At 42.0% G+C, this 24,809-nt stretch overlaps 3 protein-coding genes across 4 annotated transcripts in view; 1 reads left to right on the plus strand and 2 right to left on the minus strand.

Annotated features, from left to right (window-relative positions):
- Positions 1 to 1,809: 1,809 nt before the first annotated feature.
- Positions 1,810 to 4,484, plus strand: prlhr2a (prolactin releasing hormone receptor 2a). Its single transcript, XM_062382413.1, has 2 exons — positions 1,810 to 2,273; positions 3,387 to 4,484. The coding sequence occupies exons 1-2, from the start codon at positions 1,810 to 1,812 to the stop codon at positions 4,021 to 4,023; spliced, it is 1,101 nt and encodes a 366-aa protein (XP_062238397.1). The 3' UTR covers positions 4,024 to 4,484.
- Positions 4,485 to 5,664: 1,180 nt separating this feature from the next.
- On the minus strand, positions 5,665 to 19,634 carry rab11fip1a (RAB11 family interacting protein 1 (class I) a). Of its 2 annotated transcripts, XM_062382393.1 has the most exons (6): positions 18,891 to 19,634; positions 12,230 to 12,666; positions 11,220 to 12,102; positions 8,334 to 10,046; positions 7,930 to 8,035; positions 5,665 to 7,567 (listed from the first exon to the last, which is right to left on the minus strand). In XM_062382393.1, the coding sequence occupies exons 1-6, from the start codon at positions 19,238 to 19,240 to the stop codon at positions 7,364 to 7,366; spliced, it is 3,693 nt and encodes a 1,230-aa protein (XP_062238377.1). In that variant the 5' UTR covers positions 19,241 to 19,634; the 3' UTR covers positions 5,665 to 7,363. The 2 variants fall into 2 exon arrangements, with proteins under 2 accessions (XP_062238377.1, XP_062238384.1); XM_062382400.1 differs by lacking the exon at positions 8,334 to 10,046 and having other exon boundaries at positions 18,891 to 19,628.
- A 1,576-nt stretch (positions 19,635 to 21,210) lies between these two features.
- The window catches only part of adgra2 (adhesion G protein-coupled receptor A2), a 38,693-nt gene continuing 35,094 nt past the window's right edge, over positions 21,211 to 24,809 (minus strand). The window contains exons 15-19 of the mRNA XM_062382380.1: positions 24,664 to 24,791; positions 24,461 to 24,584; positions 24,228 to 24,376; positions 23,442 to 23,531; positions 21,211 to 23,286 (exon numbers count right to left, since the gene is read on the minus strand). Coding sequence (XP_062238364.1) covers positions 21,861 to 23,286; positions 23,442 to 23,531; positions 24,228 to 24,376; positions 24,461 to 24,584; positions 24,664 to 24,791 — 1,917 coding nt within the window. The 3' untranslated portion in view covers positions 21,211 to 21,860. The remainder of the gene's footprint in view (positions 23,287 to 23,441; positions 23,532 to 24,227; positions 24,377 to 24,460; positions 24,585 to 24,663; positions 24,792 to 24,809) is intronic.

Raw genomic sequence — 24,809 nt, forward strand, 5'->3', positions numbered from 1 at the left:
AGTCAATCACATAGGAGCTGCCTGTCAGTCAAGTTTTAATAAAGACCCGCAGATTTGAAGCAGAGCCGTGCTCGTCACCCGGAGGAGTGCACATGTTGATCCCCTGTCAACATAACACTCGAACGCATCATGTCGGCTGTCAGTAATTACACCGGCACATGATCCACAGTGCGGAGGTTCAGAGTGAGGACTCACGGCTCTGTAGCGCTGCTCCGCTGTCAGTCCGTGTGAGAGGCGCGCATCTCTCCAGAGGCGCACAGAGACTCCGCTGGATCTCATCTCTCCTCCACTCGTACTCGCTCTGTGGCTGGAAACTGAGCAAAGCAACGCGCGGCAGGTGAGAGGCATTTACTCCCATGCGATATTGGAAATTGATTCAAGAATGACTTAAAGTCAGTGGAGCAATTGTTTGACTTAAGATGAAGGTGGGTGGACCCTTGCGCAAACACGCATTCGTTCTCTCTCATTGATAATTACTTATAACGTTTTTCACTGAGACCATTTTTTTTTTTTATTCTTGAATTTAAAAGATTTGCATTTCCTCATGTATGTTCTATAGAGGCTGTAGAGTTTCCTTCTAACTGCATGGGATCTGAGGTTGTAAATCTCAATTGGAGAGACAGTAAATATTTATAAAACTGTACACTGATGTCTATAAAATATCACAATATTACTGTCACCATTTTAATATACTTTAATCTCCTTTGCAGAAGGGATACAGAGGTGTTTAAAACAATAGATATAAAAACATCTGACTCTACTTAGCATTATATTCAGTAGCCCTTTATAGATACTGCCACCTCAGTCCACAGTACAACCTGCTGCTGATAACCCTGTGCAGACAGTGTTATAACTGAGGGGAATTTCAGTGATGACATTAAGACACAAACAATGTTTTAACATATCATCCACACTTTTCACAGACATTTATTTTATCTGTGATAACATTTTCTTGTTTTGAGTAGTATTTAATGTAAGATCTGGACAGGCCATTCAAAATAGAAATTTGTGCCTAAGGTGTCACTGGTGACTGGTTTTCCCTGTTTGCACCTTTTGCACCTTTTTATGCATGTATTTTAAATGTCACGTTTACAGGCGCTTCACATCTATAATATCCAGTGTAACTGAAAGGCAGCCATGCAGCTCCTATATAGGCTACTTCATGGCAGTACAATGCAGCAATCAACCTCACCCATTAAAGACATTGTGATTCTGTAACAGAAGATAGTTACTATTATTCAGTGCATTTCTCTTTGAAGCTTCACGCGAACAGGTGAATTATAAATGTAGAGAAGTAGAGCCTCGTTAAACTGAGCAGTTTATCTGCTGTTGCACATGGTTGGGAAATTATAAAAGGGAACATTTCTATTAAATTGATTTTAACAGTTTGCATGACGTGCTCATGTCTTTGATCATATAAGCACGTCCCTTGCTTCAACGACCTCAAGTGAGCGAAGCAAATATTCCAGCAGAAAAGAAAAAATTGGAAAATTATGCAAACACATGCACCAATTCTCCATCATGGCAAACTACTTAAAATGATTTTCTCATTGGAAAAATCTTTAGAGGTACGTGTTTGTTAGTGTTTTTACTTGAATTTGAAGGATTTAGATTTGCTCAGCATGTCTTTGATATGTTCCAACACACACTGTTCACGATCGCCTTTGTTCCAAGGTTGTTTAGGAAGAGACAAGGTGAATATATCCAGCTGCTGTGTGATGTTTGTTGGATTACATTTTCAACACAACATCACATGCACTGTATTGTTGTCATGATTTCACACCTCCAGGTCGACATCAGGCTTCTGGGATGGAGGGCATAGGCAGCGGCTGGGCAGCTGAGCTCACCCCCCCATGCGTGATGCTGCATGATGTGAATGGGAGCGACAGCGGTCAGGTCTTTGAGGTGGCGCTGCACAACAGCTCCTCCAAGCGCAGCCCCCAGTTTGTGGGCGTGGAGCTGCTGCAGTCATTCAAGCCGCTCATCATCCCCTGCTACACCCTGGTGGCCCTGGTGGGGGTGTTCGGCAACTACCTGCTCCTCTACGTCATCTGCTGCACCCGCAAGATGCACAACGTCACCAACTTTTTCATCGGGAACCTGGCCTTCTCCGACATGCTGATGTGTGCCACGTGCGTCCCCTTCACGCTGGCGTACGCCTTCAACCCCCACGGCTGGGTGTTCGGGCGCTTCATGTGCTACCTGGTCTACCTCATCCAGCCCGTGACGGTGTACGTGTCAGTCTTCACTCTCACTGCCATAGGTGTGGACAGGTACGTCACAACAATAAGAAGCGTGGGATCTGTTGTTTGAAGCCATCTCTCACTGATGCAAAAACCCTTAACCAGTTCTGAGGATTTCCATCCAAACCCACCTTTCCGTAAACTCCTTAAAACGAGGCGCAATCATGCCTCTCTTGAAGGAAAAGTCATAACATTGCATAGGCAGATGCAAATGTAAGCACCTGGATGTAGTGGATGATTTTATACCAGCTCTGAAAGGATGGGAGTGAAAATATGCAAGCACATATAGGTGTATATAATCATCATTTTTTAGCAATGATAATTGAAACAATTCCTGGAAGAATGTAAGAGGAGTCCTCAAGTGTATTCGGGTATTTCTTTGAGAAGCACTGTTGAGATGTTTCACTGATAACCGATCTTGAAGTTTTTCTCTCTCCGCGCTTAAGAACTCTAAACGCTATACTCGTCTCGAGGTCAAATGGACCGGCTTGAGATTTTTTTACTAGAAGAAATTGCATATATGGATACATGTTTTAAACCTGAAATTCCACGGACTTGTCTGATCAACTTAAATAAAATCCCATAGGTAACAGTGACCACACACATTTACCTTATCTTTTCTCCTTTCTGCTCAATATTTCAACCAAAACATTCTGAATATTAAATGTATTCTTGCAGTGTGCTGCTTTTATCGATGTTTTAATCATGTAACAATTCATGCTTCATCTGTATAGAGATGATCATGTTTCTTTCAAGGCTGCTAACACTACAGCAGATCCAGCTGTGGGTCTCTTTACATGCAAATCTCTCCATATGGAGAACAAAAAGAATGGAGGGGGGATTTGTCAGACTATACTAAAACACTTTACATTTTCCCCATTGCTCATTGCGTCAAGCTGTTTCCAGGAAGAACAAATCCTTTCCCTTGTATGGAGACAGCCTCAGATCCAATTTGTGATGTTTGTAAAGATGAAAAAAACGTTTTTTTTGTTTCGAGTAACGCAAGGCTGTTATTATCTGTGGTGCAAAAAAAATCTTCTTCTTCGAACTTGAGTCACCTGGCATGTCCCACATCGCCCCCCACACCTTTTGGACAGGACAGATCTCATCTAATCCCACCCTCCTCCTCCTCTCTCTCCACAGATACTACGCCACAGTGCACCCTCTGAAAAAGCGCATCTCGGTCTTGGCGTGCACCTACCTCCTCTCCGGGATCTGGCTGCTGTCCTGCAGTCTGGTGGCCCCGGCTGTGGCTCACACCTACCACGTGGAGTTTACGACCGAGGGCTTCACCATCTGCGAGGAGTTCTGGATGGGCCAGGAGCGGGAGCGGCTGGCCTACGCCTACAGCACCCTCTTCATCACCTACGTCCTGCCCCTCTCCGCGCTCTGCATCTCGTACCTGTGCATCTCTGTCAAGCTGCGGAACTGTGTCGTCCCCGGCCACCACACCCAGAGCCAGGCGGAGGCCCAGCGCTTGCGCAAACGCAAGACCTTCCGCCTGGTGAGCCTGGTGGTGGCGGCGTTCGGCATTTGCTGGCTGCCCATAAGCGTGTTCAACGTTCTGCGCGACATTGACATCGACCTGATTGACAAGAGGTACTTTCTGCTCATCCAGCTGCTCTGTCACCTGTGCGCCATGAGCTCGTCCTGCTGTAACCCGTTCCTCTACGCCTGGCTGCACGACCGCTTCCGCTCCGAGCTGCGCAAGATGTTCACGTGTCGCCGTCGCATCGGCATCTCGGCCAATAACTGTGCCACAGCCAGCGTGGTTCTGTAAAGCTCTTGTGAGTTAGGAAGCTGTTGTTTGAGTCTTTGTTTCTTTGGAAAGACTTCATTCTTCTCGTTCTGGAAACATGCAAATAAGAGAATTAGACATAAGACCGATTCTCAACTTTCACCTAAACCATCCACACTAAATTTTACTTTGTAGTTTGCCAGAATGCTGCTTGCAAAGATGGAAAACATGACAGCTGCCCAAAGGGGAAACTCACATCTTGATCACCAACTTGTGGTTGGCTGCAGTATAGGTTACAAACTCGAACTCCTCCATGTTAGAGAATGGGACATGGACCAAACTAAAAAGTCCATGTCGAATAAAGGTTTATCAAAGGTGTTTTTTTGTCATTTTAGGTAGATTTAAGCACAGTAAAGTTTGTTCCAGTGTAAATATTTCCAGTACGCTTAGAATTCATTAGTTATTTGATGTTATAAAAATGGGGTGAAATGTCATGATTGACGGCTGAGACTGACTCGTGATTGGTCAAATGTGTGTATCAGTGTGGCTCCATCCACCCTCACCGACTTAAGACTCATTCGTATCCGGGATATATGGCTTCATATGTGGATAGTGTGAGGAAGTAGGGACAAGTCGTCGATCTTTATATAGCCAACAGTCGATGTGCAGTCTCTTTACTTGTTAACATCTGACTGTTCAGATGGAGAATTCATGTGTTACTATTAACGGCTAATGCAGATCTATAGTTGCAGAGATAGAGAGAAGGTCACAAGCCTTTTTAATGCTCGCTTCATTCTTCAGACCTATTGACTCAAGTGACATCATTCAAGGGAACTGATTATATTCTTTGCAGCTCCCTCTGGAGCCACAAAAGGCTTTCGACAACATGTTTCGCATAAGCAGTTGTTCTCCTGAAGACATATAAACAGATAATATTAGAGAACAGATTATATAAAATCAGTGGTGTTCCACTTTAAACCTCAACACAGTCAACTGCCATGTGTCCTTAAAACAAATGCAATCGCGTAGAGTAGCATGCTTTAAAAAGATTAACTTCTCTATTTTCTTAAATAGTGTATTTTAACAGAGGCTTGTTTATTGTAGAAATCTTGTTTTATGATTTATTTTTTGTATGGACCATGAAAAACAACTCCTCTTTTCACAGATTTAAAATATGGACTTACTTGGTTACAGGGATAAGTTTGGGATCATTCTGCATTTTTATAATTGTTAACAGATCTCATGAAAAGACCAAAAGCAACAGTGCATTAATTCCTCTCTCTCAATCACAGTTCCCAGGCCTTTCTGTGGGTATCATCATCGAGCCCATTCTTTACTAGTTAAAACCAGATACTTTGAAAGGGGTCCAAAATTATATTATGTGATTTTCTAACTCAGGACAAGATAATTTACCTGTAGTTTTATGCAAAAATCACACACTGAGTAAATTGGGAGTTTGCCTGGAACTATTTCCATCTGTGGATTGGGTGCATAAGCACTAGTTTTTTTTTTATGAGAATGAAGGTCTGTGACACTGAGTTATAAACTAAAGTACATCAGTCTTCTTTATATAAACTTCTTGATCAATTCATTGTTGCTTTTGTCTTTTTAAACTGGAATCTGTTGCTGATAACAAAACTATCCCTCAACAAAATTATCCAATACAAAATAACCAGTCTTGCATTTTTATTTCCCTTTTAAAAACTTTTATTAATGTATAATTGTATACAGGAATCTTGATACATTTTTTTAAACACATCTGAACTGAATATGATCTGAACGGACAGGTAGTGGGAAAAACCTAAGAAGAAATACGCAATATTTTTTTAGAGGCTTTTAAAATGATGTGCTGTGAAGATTAACATTTCATTTACCAGTGTTGCGTTCTTTGAAAATAAACACAGAATAACTGTAAGCAATCTCAAATACAACAGTCTGGTGAAATAATTAGTGTCTTATTTAAATTTAAAATCAGCATCACTCCTTTAAGAAGTTTGACATTGACTGATTATTTTCATGTCGGACAAACATCAAGAAATATCAACTGTACATTCTGCACGTTGTTTGTGTTCTCGCCACAGTAAAAGAAGAGATGTAGCCAAAGACTCCATCCAGCAAACATTAAAGTAATGAAACATTTTTTGAAGGCACAGCTTTCACATTCTGAAAATGTAATATTGCTTTATTTTCTGCCAATACATCAAAGAGGATTATAATGTGAAGGCAAAGATGAAGGTTTTCATTCATGATTGTAGTTCAAATACAAAGACCACGCTGGTTATTACAGACTCTGATTCTGCGACTGTTCCTCTGATGATTAGGTTTTAATAATTTCTGTATTTTTCGTTCATATAAATAGAACACAAATATCAAATGATCAAAGTTTTAAATTATTATTAAAGAAACCTAATTCTGTATTATTTCTTGCATAATATTTTATTTTCAACATAGTGCACCGTGCTAGATTACAACCACATAAAGAATAGGAAAAAACTGTTGTGTTATTCAAAGGATGTACAGTATTTGGTAGCTTGTTGCTTTTATTGATTTCATGGTTTTCTAAATAGAAACCTCTTTGAGGCAAAAGTGTAGGCACAATATCTTTTAAGGACTGGAAGACCAGCTGACATTCAACTGTGGTGAGTTAAACAAGTGAGGAATGTTGAACATCTGCTAAATGGACTAACAAACACAGTAAAATAAGACGTAAGTGAAGGAGGCAAAAGAAAGAGAAATGTGCACTTTTGTATGTGTCTTTTACATAATCTTAATATTAAGCTCATGAGGGAAGAAATCCTAGTCAATATTTGCAGAAAAGCTGATTAAATGTACTGCAAATATATTTACAAGACAATACTAATAAAGTCTGACCTTAACAAGATGGAGCATGTATTTGGAATAGTCATATGTGGTTGAGTTTATTGTCATGCATCACACAAAAGTTACACTAAGAAAAAATTTAAAAGGCCAGAGTAAGAGATAACCTTTCTTCTCATTAAGTATATTAAATAACGCTCAACCCGAGTTCTAATCAAGTACGAAGTATAAATCAAGATAAAGAAAATATTTTCATGTAACAATTAAAAGCAAATCCAGTACCTTAGTGTCAAAACAAATACATTCATCTGCTTGTATAAAGATTTTCACTTGCTTGTTATGAAGTAATTATTAGTTCAGAGACATTTTCCAGCATTCTGGAAAAACATCTGACTCTGAAAGTTAAAGAAAGTGCATATGCTCTAAGACCTTCATGGAGCTTGTGTCCCTCAGTGACAATGTGCACTGAGAGAACACGATGACACAGTGACAACCGTACAAACTCGCACAAGGAAGACAAAACTGGGTCCCCGAGCGGGCCTCTGTCGTTCGAGCAGCCACGGCCTTACACCTTCTTGGCTGCGTTTAAGGCTTGCAGGATACTGGGTTTCTCCTCGATGACTCGGACCACCAGGTTGTCGATGTACTCTTCCAGCTCCCCGATTTTGGCGTCCTTCTTGGACAGGTCTGTTTGCTGCCTCACCACCAGTGAGATCAACTCCCCCTGGGTGAGCTGAGTGTAAGGTCCGCTTTCTAACGGGTCTGCCACCTGCGGGACATGACAAAGGTAAATACAGTTTATATCTATTTATTGATTTAATTGAACAGTAACGACTCTTTGGTTTATGCCCGGAGAGAATATGCTCAAGAATGTCTTAACAGAGATTTGAAAGATAATTATATCACAAGTTTAAATCATCTTATGAGCAGCTTGAGTTTTCCTCAATTACAACTGTTAAAAACACATAATGACTGGACTTTTCGTCATGAATTGGGTTCAACTCCAGGTTCCAGGGGTCAAAAATAAGGCTGTCAACTGCAACTGACATTTTGTGTAAATACCTTAAGTCTATGAAGATTTCTCAGAATTATCTTAAAAAAGATAAAATGCCTTTTATGTCATGACAGTACCTTTATCTTCCCCGGTGTACTGTCCCGGACCTTTATATCCTTCCCAGTTTTGGTGCTGGTGGCATATTGGCTCTCAACTGACGTCAGGGGTTTCACAGGGTGAGGCCTGTAAAGAAAGCACACACATTATCATCAAGCAAAGAAAGAGATCACATTTCACATTCACAGTTTCCTCTAGTGTTTTGCGAATCTTGCCAATCTTTTCACTGTGATCCATGTGCACTTTTCAGAATTTAACCCAAAATGAGGAACGGAAGCCAAGAAATCACAAGCTCTCAAAGCAATCACTCCCAAAGTAAATCCTAGGACCTTATCTGCCTCCCAATAAAACAACAGCAGCCATGTGCTAATCTAGATAAACAGTCCACAAAAGTATTCTTTGTAAGGAGCCTCTTCAATCTCACCTGCGTGCCGTTAAGGCTTGCCCACCTCCATTGCTATTCTGAGCACTGACAGGCTGAACCTCAGACGGTGAGACCCACGCTTGCAAAAATGTCTTTCCCCCAGACAGAGCCCCTGGCTCCTCCGTAATAGCCTGGAGGGCCTCAGAGGAAGTCAATGCCGAGGGAACAGCGAAAGGTTCAGCTCCAAACTGATCCTCTTCTTTGTAAAAAACACTGTGTGTCTTCACGTCAGCTTGAGGCTGAAGTGCGAAAGGCTCCTTCCTGACATCGTTTGTGACGAGGTCTTGCTTAGCTGCCATTTTGGTTGTTCCTTCTTTAGATGCTGCCTCTTGTTGAGACTGGAGACCTTTATCTTCCGGGGGAGTTTTTGATGTAAGACTCCGTCTCTGTGAATTCTTTCTTTGAAAAGCATGAAAGCCCGCTTGCTCGGAGTCTTTTCTTTTTGGACTCTGGTTGTTTGAATTGCTGCGACTAAAGCTAGCAAAGGAATCTGATGGCTTATCTTGACTAAATATTTTCTCAAAATCATTGGCTGTCATTCCCTGAATTTCAGGTTTCTGTTCTTTCTGGATGTTGCCAGTCAAAATGTTGTCGACTTCCTGCTTCTGCTTCTGCTTCTGCTGTGCCCGTGTGTCTATGGATAGAAGTTCAGTCCTGGGGAACGGGTCAAACTCTACCATGTTATCCTTTGCCTGCCCACTCTTTGCTCCACTCAATGCTTGGGCATTTCTGTTCTGGTTTTTGTCTGCAGCAGAAACTTCTTTCTCTGTTGGCTCTTTGCCGCTAGCCCTCTGTCTGGGTTTGGCAGTGGGTGCTTCTTTCTGCGGATCTTCTGGTGGACTTGTATCCATTTGGATACTTGGTCTGGGTGAAAGTGTAGCTGCGGGTGATGGCTGCAACGCCTTCCTCGCTCCCTCCCTGGACATCCCAGAGAGACCTTCTCTGCTTGCTAATTCAGTGTTTCTCGGTCCCTGCACTGCAGACGGATTAGGTCTCATGCCAGACTGCTGAGCAGTGTACTGGTTTTGACCAATTGATTGGGGATGTGAGTATAAGACTGGTTTATGGGGAGCTGGGGCCGCTGTCTTCTTTAACGACATAGGTTTGGTCTCTTCAGGTTGTATTTGATAATGACTCATGGCAGGGCTCTCTTGCGATGTAAACGACCTGGGACTCCGATCATGCTCCACTGGGCCATCCACACTCATCTCTGGACCCAGAAGTTCAGGTGCAGTGTCCCTTTGTTTCTGATTGACCTCAGCGATAATATGATCCCACCGAGTTTCTCCTTGTACTCCGTGTCTCTTCTTTGGGAAGAGGGATTCATAATCAGGAAGTGGTATAGACATCTTTTTGCCTTGTTGCGATCCGTCTGCCTCTACGTAAGAAGAACTTTTCATCTCTCTGACAGGAATGGGATTTCCTCCTGTTTGGTTCCCATGTAAATGATACGTAGGTGGCAGGGGGGCTTTTTTCTTCTTGTCGGCCATGGTGGGTGAAGATCCCTCAGATTCCACAGATGACAAATCCTCTGTGCTCCCACGAGGGGAACCAGACAGGCTTGGTGGAGGCAAGGATGAGTGGAAGTTGGAGAAACTATCAGGGGGCTCAGACGGGACACTAGAGAGGGTAGAGTCAGAGGTGGCTGGAAAAGGACACAGCTGACTGGGGGTTTGGCAGTCAGGGGGTTCAGACTCCAGAATTTGAACCAATCTGCCAAGGAGTGAAAACAAAGGCCTACGGGTCAGTGGGACCATCACATTATCTGAAGTCACTTCCACCAATGTACAACCCGTCACCAATTTAACTTGAATCTCACTTGTCTAGAAGTCAGCCAATAAAAACAATTAAATTTGCCATTTACAAACGTACATAATGTAGCGCTAAATAATCAATACTCACTTCATGACTAACTCAAACCTTATTAAACTAAGAATATTTCATCTGTGATGACAAACTAAATTATATCACAGTTAAGAAAGGTCTCAAAATGATGTTACAGACAGTACATCAGATATTCACGTCACAGCGGGTACTGTTTCTATTTTTAGCTGTCCAATTTGTTGAGCACAATGTGATATTTCTACGGTAAGATTTTGAAACTTTGACCATACTAGAATAGTCCAACATGGCATCAGAATGTAATAAAATATACAACACAACTAAATAATACAATTAATCTGCCATTAAGCGAACTTCCTCGAAAATGAAGACCAATGTAATAACCAAGACACCAGCAGAAACCAGCTTCTTACCGTAACCATTCCAAGATTTAAAAACCCAATCGAGTCCACAAGAAGGTTAGAAAAAACACCATTAAAACTAAAATCGGATCACCCAGAAAGTCACACTGTGGCTGCTTCCCTCCTTATGAAGAGTTCACAACCTGCTCCACAACATCTTCACACGCTCAAGCCACACCCCACTACTTCTCTGTGCTGAGACCAAACTGGTCAAACCCGTCAATCAACTACAGGATGGAATTCAGAGTTTTGGTTATTCAACAGGTTGAGGCACCAGGAACAGAAACAGGGTGGAGAGAAGTGGAAGTTCCAAGTTTCAATGTTGACATCTCGTGCAGGAAGAAACTTTGTAACCAGAGCAAACTATGTGGGATTTCTAAAGTAAGAAGTTGTGTGTGTTAGTGATGACCAGATAACAGAGAAGAGAAAACAAACAACTCTTCTTTTTGCTGTACTGTCGTTCAGTTAAATATGACTCACATAGTACTTAAAATGCATCGGTATGTGCAGGTACTGGTCAAATCCCAGTCACGCAAGCCGAAAAATAGTGAAACAATAGCATCCCCAGTATCCCAACAATGATTTAACAACATCAATACTTTATTATGAGCATATAATGCAACAATATGAAAATAAGTCATACCTGGGTTTGACTGCAGACACCTTGGCAGTGCGGTTGAGGAAGACCATGGCAGAGGGGGTTTGAGGATTACGAATGGATTTCTGAAGATCAGCTGGACTCCCATCACTGCTGAGAGGAATTTCTTCAAATGGGTTAGTGGGCTGGTGGGAGATCGGTTGATCAAGGCTGCTGGTGTCACTGCGAGGGGCTGTTTCAGGCAACTCCTCTTTAGTTTGCTGCTGCACCTCCTCCTTTTTCTCCTCCTTCTTTCTGATCATTCCGAACAGAGTTGACAGCCTGTCACTCATGGAGGCCTCCTCCTGTTTTTTCTGCTCCTCCGAATTGCGACGCTCCTCCTCGAGCCTCTGATTCTCCGCTGCCTGTCGCATCCTATGATCTTCCTCTTGTTTTCTTTTCTCTTCCTCCTCCCTCTGTTTCGTCCTCCTTGCTTCATCCTCGAGGAACTTTCTGCTCTTCTCCTGTTCCTCTTGATATCTGCGCTCCTCTTCCTCCTGCAATCTCCTGGCATCTGCCCTGTATTTCTCCTCTTCCGCCACCCTCTTTGCTTCGGCTTTGAGCCTCTCTTCTGCTTGCCGTCTCTCTCCCTCCTCTTGATGGCGCTGTTGCTCCAGTATAGCTCTGTCTGTTGATTCAGAGGCAGAGGCGTCGGAGGTGTGTTTGTGGATATCTCCCACAGAGCCTTGGCCTGAGCTGTTCAGACTGAGAGTAGATCCACTCTTTGACTCCGTCTCCTCTGTGTACACATGATTACCATTGATGCAAAAGTTGTTCTGGTCAGTGTTGCTCTGCTTGGAGCGACCCAGTAGGGAGAAAGGACCCTGAGACACCTTGCTGTCAGAGCTGCCTGATCGCTTGTGTCCCAGGAATTTGAATTTCTTCTTCACTGAGGGAAGAGAAACAGAGAAGACTGATAAAAAACCCACAAAACTTACATAACTTGCACTGTGCAGAAGAAAAATGACAGAACTATCCACAGACAGAGCAGACTGAGTGCAGAAAGGATATGTTACCTTCAGGTGAGTCTACATTGAGGCCAGATGAGCGGCTGCCACTTAGAGATGAGTTATTCTCAGGAAGAGCCCCCAGTGTAGACATGGACTGTGAAATGTTACGCTGCAAGTTGGATTTAGGGCCAAAGAGGGATTTGAGCTTTGATTTCTTTTTCACTCCTGGAGACTGATTGAGTGACTGAGCATCAGCCTCTCCGTCACTGTCAGTGAGGACCTGGCTGACAGAGGGAACGATGGCTGAGGCAGAGTCAGAGAAGCCGTCCTTCTTCTTTCCACGGACTTTGTCCTTCAGCTTGGACATGCGTGAGCGAGGTTTGTCTTGCATAGAAAGGTCAAACATGCTGGCTGACATGTTGTTTCTCATGAACTTCATATCTAGCAGCACTTCCCCTCGCAACTTATCTGCTTTTCCGGACTTGTCCACCAGCTTGAACCAACTGCAGAGAAAAAAATTAAATAAACAGTGATGAATTTAAACTTTTTGCAAAATCACAGAAACTGTCTTTAGAATAAATAAAAAGATCAAACTTTCAGACTTTCCCACTACACAAATTGCTAAGACACAAATTACATGACTCATACCAGTTAACATGTGCATGACACAGGCAATATAATTTCAGCGGTTTGACACAAAATTAATCAACAACACTTGTGATTAATTACCAATCCATTGTCGATTTTTACTGGATTCCAAATATGATGATACATTTTTAATCTTTTTTATTTTAATTACCATGCTAAGAACATGTTTTAAGTGTAAGGTGTGTAGCCAGATTCTTTTGAGAGGGATGCTGACACAGATATTAGGGAGAAAACATTTATTTTGATGATATATTGGCCGTTATATCTTTACATGTTACATTACATTACATGTCATTTAGCTGACGCTTTTATCCAAAGCGACTTACATTTTTAGAACACTCATCATTTTATGACCCCGCTCTATCCCCTAGGCCAGTGGTTCTCAACCTTTTTTTTTTAGTGACGTACCCCCTTACCAGCGCAAAGCATTTTTGGTTAAAAGAAAGATGTAATGTGATTTATTAAGCCTTGTAAATAGACACATTCAAATTTAAAACTCCATCAATGTCCATAACATTGCTCATTTGTAGTGGTCTCTCTTGAACTATTTCGAAATAAAAAGATATAAAAATAACTAAAGACTTTTATTATTATCTCAATATAAATAAAGATTTGTGCACCTCAAAATAATTATCAACTTAAAGTGACCTCTTTTGGGATCATAATAAAGATATGTTCTCAAACTGAAGTCATAAACTTAATTATAGCTAAACTTCTTCCCAAAAAATAAATCATTAACTTAGTTTTAAATAAAAGATTAGCTCAAAACATATTTTTTTTATATTTATTATTAATAAGTTTCCTCTTAAAAAACTCAGGTGGCTTACCAACATGACTTTCATATTTGCTCGCTTTAAGGTCATACAATTTCATTTCCGCTTTTGTATTACATGCTTTTATTTTGAAAGGGTACCGGTAGAGACGCGGACTTGCTATGAATCATTAACTTCACAACGGAAAACTTTTACGTTTAGCGCCCCTCCGAAGAGACACAAGCTCTCACGGTGTTGTTTAGGGAAGGCTCTCTGCTCTGGTTTCGCCTTATTTGGTACTTGTCCCTCCGTGTTTCAGCAGCATTGCTGCTGCACTTCAACTCGACTCCATTGTTGGAAGTTTTCAAGGCAGGTGATGACAGGCGATGACAGGTGGCGTGTGCCAGGTTGGGTCAAACCATCGGTATGGGGGAGACTCATTTTTTTAGGATAATTAAATTGAAAAGCCTACTGAATATAACATTTAGTTCATGAACTTACACTTATATTTTATTGAATATTTGTTAAATAACAATTTTTCAAAGATTTTTGAATGGATGCTAATTTTAAATATATATAAAAAAAATCTCAAGTACCCCCTGGAGTACCTTCAAGTACCCCCAGGGGTACGCGTACCCCCATTTGAGAAACACTGCCCTAGGCCACACTCTCCCCATATCTAAAAATAAATAAATATTGGCAATGATTACTAAGATGTTGTTATCAACCCCCATACACATTTATTATAAGAAACTTTCAATAACAAGATAACACAAATACCACCAAATATATAGAACCTGATTCGAGAAAATAAATATATTCCCCACTGGCGAATATCATCAAAAATCTAAATAAATATTAATTCGTCTGTGAAAGGCTCACCAACCAATAAATCAGTTGAGATCGAAACATGAATATAATAAATGACATTCTGTAAATAAATATCCAACATAAATCGCCTGGTACCTGACGACTCTGTCTTCAAATGCTTTATATCAGTTTGAGTTCATGTGCTGCGTCTCATTCATCCCGAGACTGAAAGGTGTCATTAACCAGTGTATGGCTTGTTCCAGTTCCTGTTGGTCATACCATGCAAACCATAGATAAAGCTTGACAATTACAGCTTTGTTCCCACAGCCCCGCAAAACGTCCTTTGTGTTGTACAGCATCAGCACTTATTGTCTGTAAGGGGAAGGTAGGAGAGTTCTGGAGAGCCCTGTCTAAAACCATGCCAAAACAAGCCATTAGCACCATTACATACAGATGCTTTCAGCTTGTGTAATTAAAGCCTTGCTATGAATAGACGCATTATAGTGATAGTTCACTGAAAAATTTAAATTCACTCATCATCTACTCACCACAATGCCAGTGGAGGGGTGGGTATAGTGTTTATGTTCACAAAACACTGTTGAAATTTCAGTGGTAAACAGTGTTGCAGCCAAATCGAAAACAACTGAGGTAACTGGGAATCAATTCTTGGTGTGATGACCTCGTTTCGAATTGAATTTGAAAGTCATGGCTTGGAGGCATTATATGTTTTGTATATTTGGAATAATTGATCCTCAGTTACTTCAATTGTATTGGATAGGCTGCAACACGGTTTACCCCTGAAACTCCAAAAGTGTTTTGTGGATACATTTCACCCACCCCTCCATCCGCATTGTCGTGAGAAGATAATTAGTGAATTTTCATTTTTGGGTGAACTATCTCTTTACTACTGTAGACGAGGTGCCCCTTATGGTGACCCTTTCCCCTTCTGAACTCCTTTTATCCACAGAGGGGCAATTCAACTATTTCACTCCAAGTAAAGATGAATTCCTCTTTAGTCATTTGTAGAACAAAATAATGAGGAGCATGCTGAGAATATCTATTACTAAATGCAAATATTTAAGTTACAGTGAACGAAGTGGTGCAAAGACTGCATCACTCTAAAACAAAGTTGAACCGCATTTTCCCATCAGTCTCTTCTCAATGTGCAAATGTGGCTCTGCTGAGGGTTCACTGGTGCACTTTCTTTGGTTTCGCCAATCTTTGTAAAGCTATTGGATTCAATTTTAATTTTACATATATGCAATTGTGTAATCTGCGTGGCAGCCTTTTTGATTTGTTTTTGATTGTTGTTAGGTTTTGTTCAAGTAAAATTTTCTTTTTATGTCCTGTCAACACTTTGTTATGTCCCTGAAAGTTCTAAATAAAGTATTTTTAAAAAGCGACAGTGAGCAGGCAGTTAACAGCGGTTCATGTGGAGTTTACGGCTGCATGCATTTATTTTAGTGTCATCGCTCAGGCTTCCAGACATGCTCTTCTAGGGATAACAGTCAGGAAACAAGCATGGGAGTGAACCAACATTCCTCAAACACTTTCAGACAAGCAGGGAGGTGATGTTCGGTACGTGAGGTAATGAATGTTACGCTGCATATAATTCAAACACTCCTTGTTCCCAACCCTGAACCCAGCCTGCCATGTCAAACAATCATTAACCAAGTCTATCTACGAGGACAGAGATCAAGCAAACCGAGGAACTGATGTTGTTGTTTTTGCCTATTATGTGAGAGTACGCATTTAAGTTGACTCTAACAATGCATTATGACAGTTGTTAAAAGGCTGACAGGGTGTGCATGTTCTGTCCTGTCTGCTGCACACTGGTCCTGCAGTACAGGTTCCCTTTGGCAACTGTCAAGGGCACTTCTCTTACATGCGTAATGATTAACAAGCCTTTGTTTACCCTACTGGTGCTCTGCAGAATTAACTCAACCATTAAAACAACATATTGTAAATAGAGTAAAACATAGATAGATTCCACTGAAACATTGTTTAAAACTCAGAGATAATTAAGTTGAGAAGATTTTTCACTTTTATTTATCACCATTCTTAAAGCCAGGACTTTAGTTATATACATTTATATTTTGTTTGGACTCACTGAAGGTGACTCTCATACTGGGTGAACACAAAAAAATGTACGTCACTGAGCGATTTATTTTTAGTGCGACTGATTACAAAACAAATATTGTGGCTGTGTTGTCTGACCTAATAAATCTGACCCTGAACAACAGCTCTGTGGAGCTGGTCCTGTATCATCACCAACTATTTTTATGATGGATGAATTGGTTTTAAGTAATCATTTCCAAATATTTATATCTTCAAATATTAAATTGTGAGATTTTTTCTTTGGGGTTTAAACAAAAGTTCATACAAAACAAGAAATTTGAAAATGTCAACTCAACAAGAAGTGGTGACAATGCAAATTTTAGATTTTTTACTATTAAATTTTATAGATTCATTCATCGAACATAAAAGTCACTGGCAAAATGTTTAATATCGAAAATAATCATTACTTGTACATTATATCAATATATATTGATATAATCAATATATATTGATGAGCCCTGATGAGTTGTGATCTTAGTGTGATTTTCTGCATTTCGTTTTGACTCTAAAAACTCGAGAATAAGATTTGAAGGACACAATGTCTGGAGCAGCACAATCCCTCTTTTACAATGGTATGACACATTTGCCTTAATCAAAACATTGGAGATCCAACATATTGCACTTGTTCATATTGTAATTTTGATAATAAAAGTTCCTCGTTCCTGCTTTGAAAATGTGAGTATTACAGCTTTTCTCGGCTTTACATAACTATGAAACTGAATATTGCTGTGTTTCAGACGGTTAGATAAACAACACAAACCATCGCTTTAAACTCTGGGGAAAATGTGACGTTATAACCTAATTTCCTCTCGAATAAACTGGTTCGATCAGAGGCAACTGAAGAGTTCCTTTTCAACAGAACAACTAAGTCCTAAATGTCACACCCTGTATCAGCAGTACAAGGAAGCAGGATAGTAATTTAACACCACGCTTTCAGGCGACAACAGCAACATCTAATACCCAGCATGCATGTTGTATGGAGACGGAAAGAGAAGGCCTAGCAGGGACAGTCATGGTGCTGTGTCGTTGAAGTGGAAACACTTGCCTTGCAATATTAAGATGACATTTCAGATATGATGGTGATAAATAAGTGAATGAGGTCATTCCAGCACCATGTCAGGACTGGCCTTGGTTAGGTGTTTAGTGAGAGCTCACGATCCCAGGCTCGCTCAGGCTTTACCAAAGGTCAATTCAGAAGCACATAATTAAATATATTGGAGAACTATATTGGGGGGGAATTACCAGGGTAAGATACAGTTGACAGATTCTATATGAATCCCTCTTCTATATTGAAAATGTATCTTACAAAAGGGGGTGTGTATATCGTAATTCAACGCAAATACATATGTTTTATTTTGAGTCTTGTTACGCCCACGTTACACCCATGTTACGTCAAACCACAATAGTCACTCTGACTCATTTAACACATCAGGGTGTGAGCAAAAAATACTGTTAACTGCTAAACAAAACAACAAAATCTCAAGAAAGGCTTCAATAACCGAGCTGCCAGTAACAAAGTTGGCTTCACACCAGATCATGAAGTAAAAGCCTCAGCCAAACGTTTGAGGTGTGGCCCAGCGGGGATAGGAAAGACAGAACGAAGCTGAGATGAGACTTATTTTTCTGTTTTTCCCTCCAAACACTGAGGGAGGGAAAAGTGAGCTCATCACCATGTCAATGTTCTTTTTAAACTCCATTTTGCGAAGTATTTTGAGATCATAATTTTTTAATGTAAACTGTGTATTCTTTTCTCCCATGAATGGAACTTACCAACTCATGAATGTAATGAAAATAAAAAAGGATTTATATATAATTCACACTTTTCAAAGTGTGAAGCAAGTCAAAGAGTGTAATGGGCTTTATGTGTGGTGTTTTACAACATTTAATGTTCTATGATTTTTGGTACATCTACCATCTTTGCATTAAAACTAGTAAAATGTTTTGGAGAATATCTAGGATCCACATTGTATATATGACAGTTAAAGACCTTCGGGTAAGTTTTCATATAAGCCATACAAATTATGTTAATGCTTTCCACTTCAAAACAAAACATTAACGTGTGGGTAAACCAATGACATTGGTTTGTTTATATTTAACCACTAAGGAGGATGTGGAAATAGTTCAGACTGGCAGTTTTGTCAGTCTGAACTATTTATCAGAGGAGAACAACTCCTCTGGCTGTAACGTTTGTGTTGTCTACAATACAGTGAACTTTTTAACTGATACTGAAGTTATGTGGATGGTGCATTAGTTTCCCTCTGTACATTATCCCCGCTGCGACATATGTGGAATGAGGTTATCAGACATTATCAAGACCAGACACCCGATCCTCTGACACAGTGGAACAGTGATCCCATGAGGGATGACCGCATGAGGCCCACTTCACAGCGCGGACTTACTCGGTCTTGGTTCGGGACCTGTCGTCGTGTAGATCCAGTAGGTTGACCACAGCTTGACCCAGGAACTTGTCGAGTCCCACCTGTGCCCGGTGCATCACGATGACGTGCAGGGTGCACCGCTCGGCGTTCCCCGGGTGGAAGAGCGGCAGGTCGAACGAAGCCTCCTCCTTCCACACCGGAGCGACACTTTTCTCGGCCACCGAGGTGGAGAACTTGTCTTTGGCCACCTGCATGATGGCGTAGGAGTCGTTGGTGCCATTTTTCCCCTTCACGCGCAGGTTTCGTGCCTGGTGCACCGTTACCTGGACGCTGGTGGGGAACCACTGCTGGCTCTGGTCCACCAGAGACATGGCTTTACCCCCGTGTAGATTAACCAAAGTGAATCCGGGTCGTTTTACAGGTCTGTGATACCGTCGGCCCGCTGGTGAACCTCTTCCTGGGCTGTGTTTACCTCACCTTCGCCGTCCTCTGCCGCTGTGGGTTCCTGTTACCGAGCTGACGCCTGTTCAGGAAGCTCGGGCTGGTGTCGTAATACGTCTCCCTCCTCCTTCTGGAAAGTTGTTAAGTTAAGTTAACACAAACTCGACGTCAGTAGCGGCCTGTGTAACTGCACCATGACGTCACTGCGGGGACACTGACTCCAGGAAGAGGCGAAAACACAAAGACGCTCCTTCTCCTCGACCAAGTTCCTCACTTCACTTCCCTGATGTTGTCAGTTCCCATCCAGGACACACAGAACGCGACGCGATTGGCTGATATTTCTTTCAGTGTTTTCAGGCGCGTCACTGATTGGACAGTGGAGGAGGCGGGCGTTGGAACTTGGCGGACCGTTAACTCGTGATGTCAGCCACTGATCGGGAATCAGTTTACTTGTTTAAAAGTCACAGACGAGTCGAATAGAGCTACAGCAAACACTGAACTGAGGCCAGCCATGCTCATGTAGCACAGGACGGGAGATGAATTATTTTTCTCTCCCCTTATTTAGCGTGTAAAACTCTAGTAAGGCTTAGTTTAGTTAAGTTTCTTGAATGATATATGACAATTAAAACATATTTAAAGAATATCTAATCCTGTCACTGCAGGAATGATTTATTTATTGTAACAGACAAATATGGTTTGGATATGCAACATTAAAAACACCAAAAACAAAAGGTGGGTTCATGTATTGACCTGAGATTAATCCATCAGTCCACCCAGTCATCTTCTATCTCTCTCCCTCTTCTTATTCTCTTGTACTTGATCCATCCATTAGGCCTTCATCAACACATTAAGCAGCACATTTAATTCTAGGCTTACATTTAAGGTTGATTGTTTCTAGGGCGTACAATGGAGAAGAAAACGTTTCACGTCATCTCATTGTCATGGGCTCTTGGAGGCTTGTCCTGAGTAATATGCAAAATAGAGAGCACTCAACAGAGTGGAAATCGCATCAAATTATAAATAATTTACGTGAAAGACCTTACAAGTTGCTGACCTGTGCTCGCTTCTCAGGCAACATAGCAGGTATATTGGGAAACATAAAAAAGTTAAAAAAAAATGATTTCGATTGTTATGCTTATTGTGTGAAAATTTAAATGTTTTTCTGCATATGCTCTATGACAAAAAATAAACATGTGGATATCTCAGCCGTGGCCATGAAAGACAGTGTGCTCGGGTAACAATATTACATTATTAAATATTTGATCCAAGTCATACTATTTTAATGTTTATATTTGCTTCCAATGAGAGGTTCAATATAGCACACACTCACATGGAATAGATGTTGTGGCTGATGGGAAAAAGAGGTCATACTGAGGACTTCCTCTCAAAGAACAATGGGAAAAAGCAGTGACAATGAGTTTCATTGTTGAAACACTATTTCCCGATAATTTCCTGAATTACAAGTGTGACTAAAGAGTTCATTATTGTAGAATGTATCCTATTTTTCTTTTGTTCAGGCCTATTCAAAAACAACAGGTATTTAGAGGATTATAATTTAGAGAGTTTACTTACTTAATACTTAAACCTCTAAAATCATAGTGAGAAAGTTCCCTTTTAAGTTAGCATTGGTTGTATGAGTTTGTCATTGCAAACCCAAAAGCATGATTTTACATACTCACAAGTTGAACACATTTCTAAACCATGACAGTGACTTAAAAGTTTCATTGCCATCCAGGAGGGGGCAGTAATTGACACATTACACAAGAAACAGACTTTTGTTGACTGGGTATGAGAGAGAAGCCCTGGTTTTTAATCTGTCTGAATTTATTAGATAGGGAGGGGAGCTCTGTCAGTGCTGATGGGAGTACATAGAAAATAAAAATGAAACATTTTCATCATATATTCAAAAGTCTCACATAGCTTTTAATTCACAAAAAGATTCTGTACAGACACATTCATACAGTTATTCCACTGTATGCACACACACACGGACACATGCAAGCATGCACTCACACACGCAAACATGCACACACACACACACACACACACACACAAATTGAACATACAAGTGCATACATGAGGACAAGCTGTTACTTGAAGCAAACATAAGGGTGAAGGACTGTCCACATATTAAATGCATATAGCTGTACTTCGGAAACAGAACATCTTGGTGTCCATTTCTCGCTATAGTTGATATGCATAGAAAAATCACAACTAAAAATGTAAAGCTTTCATTAGACATCCAAAATCAACATCATATGCCAATTTCAGAGATATTGTGTAAATGTTTTTGTGTGAAATGGATAAAATAAACGAGTATCCTGTTTTGGAAAACGACAATAAAAAACCCAGTCTCATTATTTTTTTCCCATTTCACAGAAAAGTCTTACAATGCTACAGAGGCAAGAGTACTAGTTTAGGGTCCTGGATGCCTTCATGATTTTATATCTTAAATTATATAATTATAATAATCAAGAGACCATTAAAACATAACCTGATCATTTAAGAGTTCTTTAAGGTCATGCATAGAAGTTCACATGTAAGTATAGGTTACACTGTGGTTTCACTTTTCCACAAGCTGCTCTTCAATCCAACAGAGCTCTGTGACTGGTCAGTGCCACTCATATCCTGCTCCAGTTCCAGCACTGAGTTTTTTAGGGTGCCATTTGGGGCAGCAGCCCCTGGCACAGTGGTCGTGACACTGTTCAATGGGTACGAACAGCGCTTCGTCTCCCGCTCTGCAGCAGCTGCCAGTTTCAAATTGTCTCTGCTGGCACATCGTCTCTGAGCACCATGCATGGCCACTCTGCTGGCTATGGAAGGCAGGAGTGGGAAGGGCTTGCGGCTCCCACTGCTGCCGCCGTCGCTTCCCTCTGAGGGGCTTGTGGCCAGTGTCTCTCCTACCCGCTTCCCATTTGTCAGTGGGCTGGCCTGGTTCTCTGAGAGGCTGTGGTGAATGCTGCCGTTCTCGCTCGTGGCCTGTTTGTAAACCCCATGAGAGGAGCTGATGTGCTCTAAACCTGTGGGCCCCAAAGCGCCGAGGCTGCCCCCACCTGCAGCGGTCCTTAGAGCTTTGAGACGATAGTGACCTCTCCCCTCACTCCGATGGTGATACTGACTGCTCCCTTGTTTAGTTCTGCTACTTACTTTCCTTCTCTGGGGATGCACTGGGGCTGCAGAGTTATTGAAGGGCAGAATATTGTTTGTTGGCTTGGTGGTGTTGTCGGTACTTGTGCTAGTGTTGTTGCTTGCAGGGGTGCGTGTAACTGATTGATTGTTTGGACTCTCTTGTGCCACCTGTAACAAGTTGGTGAGCTTGCAGGGCCCAGGGCCCACGCTGCTGATCCCACTTGGCGTGGAGGACGACCTAGCTGATGAGGAGTTGTGAGAGTCAGCGGGTGGATGGCAGTTGATGAAAAGTTGAGATCCCTGCTCAGAAGTTTGCACTCCACTCCCGGTAGTGCAGGTGTGTGTGTAAGTCGACATAGGGTGAGAACGGCCGTAGCCTGGGCAACATGCCAGCCACGAGGCCTGCACATCCATTCGTCTGAAGCAGTGGTGCACCACCAGAAACAGCCCCAAGATGGTGGCAGCCATCCCATAGAGACAGCTGAACAACAAACTAGTGTGCTCTGTCAGCCACATAGCCATGGCCCCACAACACCACAGAGCCACAAAGAGAAAGTGAGTGGCCACCAGCACTAAGAACTGTGTCTTCAGTGAGTACTGGTCCTCTGGAGCCACAGAAGTGTTTATGGGTCCAACCACTGAGTCTGTGGAGAGCAGGCTGGTGCTTCCTGCCAGCGCGGGCTGGCTCTCGGTCACAGGAGAGGACAGGGTGGTTCCTGTGCATTCTTTGGCCACACGGTGCCTCAGGCGAAACACAGTGAACAGGAAATAGATCCAGGTCACCAACACCACCAGGCCAGCAGGGACAAAGAAAGACCCTAGACTGGGGCGCCACACCAGCCAGCAGCTGCAAGAGCCAGAGAAGATGTCAGGAGGGTCAAAGCAAAACAAGGACATCTCTGTGTATCAAACATGTCCGAGAGAATTATTCACTTCAGCACCTAACAACACAACACAGCCTCATGAGAAAAATGGATCAAGGATGAAGAAAGAAGTACTCACTAAGGGCTGTTGTCTCCATAGTTGTTGACATTGACAGCTGCGGTTATCCCACAAATGATAAGAGGAACACCCCCAGCTATCAAATAGAACCTTGAATAACAGAGGAGAAACATTTCAAACACACATTCCCAGCTGCAATTTTCAGAAATAAAGAGCAGTTCTTGTTCTTGCAACAGGATGGTTTTCTACCACAGTGATTTTAAAGTGTGCCTGTCTCTGTCATTTTCCTTTCAGTGTTGTTATGTCTCTAACTGCCTACAATCTGAACAGAGCTGTGTGATCCCTCACCCTTTTAGTGGGCAGAGCGTTACAAGGGTCAGAACAGGCCCGGGAAGGCTGTGATTTATTTCACTCTCATCCCATGTGTCCGAGTGGGCAACAAAGTGGTGGCTGGAGGTCAGGGGCACAGTATATGATCACAGGGATGGGTGGGGGTGAGGGTGAAAATAGAAGGGAATATTTAGAAAGACAGTGCATCCCACTGAATGGCCCTGCTTAGATTTATGGTGACCCCTTCGGTTTCTGTCGTGTTGGTTTCAAACATTCCTCCCCTCTAGTCTTATGGCTTTTCTGTGCCTTACAGCAATATTCTCTTATGTCCCTCCAAAGTTTCATTAAAAACAGAGGGACTTTAGTTGTTGGGGCACAGAGGCCGCCTTTGAGTTTGGGTGGCCATGCACAAGAACTCCCACATCTGTCTAAATCATAAACCATATTGACAGCGAACAATAATCTCATGGTACATGAAGTGGGTGAAGGTGTGCAGCCGCTCGCTCGCGTCCTGACCTGAGCATTGGTCGCTGAGTAGGTGGAACAGGAGACTCTCCCTCCAGCTGCCGCGGCAGTCTCCACAACGTCTCTTTGTAGATGACCCTGGCGCTGACTCCGATCCACAGCAGGGTCGACAGCGACGAGTAGTGCAGCGCAATGCCCACCTGTCACATATTTCAGTCAGATTAGATATCAAGTTTACACCCCACTATTGGAAAATTATTGCTCTGTGTAAACTCAGAACTTACTGCTTGACAGACCACTGGGTAGCTGGTCAAGCTTATGCCTCCTGCGTAGATGGCTGATGTCATGGCGATGTGGAAGCAGGTATTCAGTAATGTGTGCCAGCTCTTTCTCGATATGTGAATAGTGCTGTAGGGACACAGAGTTAAATGATCAGAAGATAAAAAGCAATAGCAAACAGCTGTGAGAAGTCTCTGAATGCACATACCTGTGATGTAGTATGTGTGTGATGATGATGGTGAAGAGGCAGAGGAGAAGCACTGCAGTGCAGGCGTACACCACAGGGTGGAGCATGACTACAGACTTCGGTGAGGATCCGGGGAAGTCAGGCACCTCCTAGAGAAAAAAAAAATC

Source organism: Platichthys flesus, chromosome 3 (assembly GCF_949316205.1).
Source record: "Platichthys flesus chromosome 3, fPlaFle2.1, whole genome shotgun sequence".
NCBI classification, from domain to species: domain Eukaryota; kingdom Metazoa; phylum Chordata; class Actinopteri; order Pleuronectiformes; family Pleuronectidae; genus Platichthys; species Platichthys flesus.

Coding starts and splice junctions, on each gene's coding strand:
- prlhr2a (XM_062382413.1), top strand. CDS start 1,810: ATGGAGGGCATAGGCAGCGGCTGGGCAGCTGAGCTCACCCCCCCATGC. Junction 2,274..3,386: donor ACTGCCATAGGTGTGGACAG/GTACGTCACAAC, acceptor CTCTCTCCACAG/ATACTACGCCACAGTGCACC.
- rab11fip1a (XM_062382393.1), bottom strand. CDS start 19,240: ATGTCTCTGGTGGACCAGAGCCAGCAGTGGTTCCCCACCAGCGTCCAG. Junction 10,047..11,219: donor GTGTCTGCAGTCAAACCCAG/GTATGACTTATT, acceptor ACTCCTTGGCAG/ATTGGTTCAAATTCTGGAGT. Junction 8,036..8,333: donor CAAGCCTTAACGGCACGCAG/GTGAGATTGAAG, acceptor CTTTCTTTACAG/GCCTCACCCTGTGAAACCCC.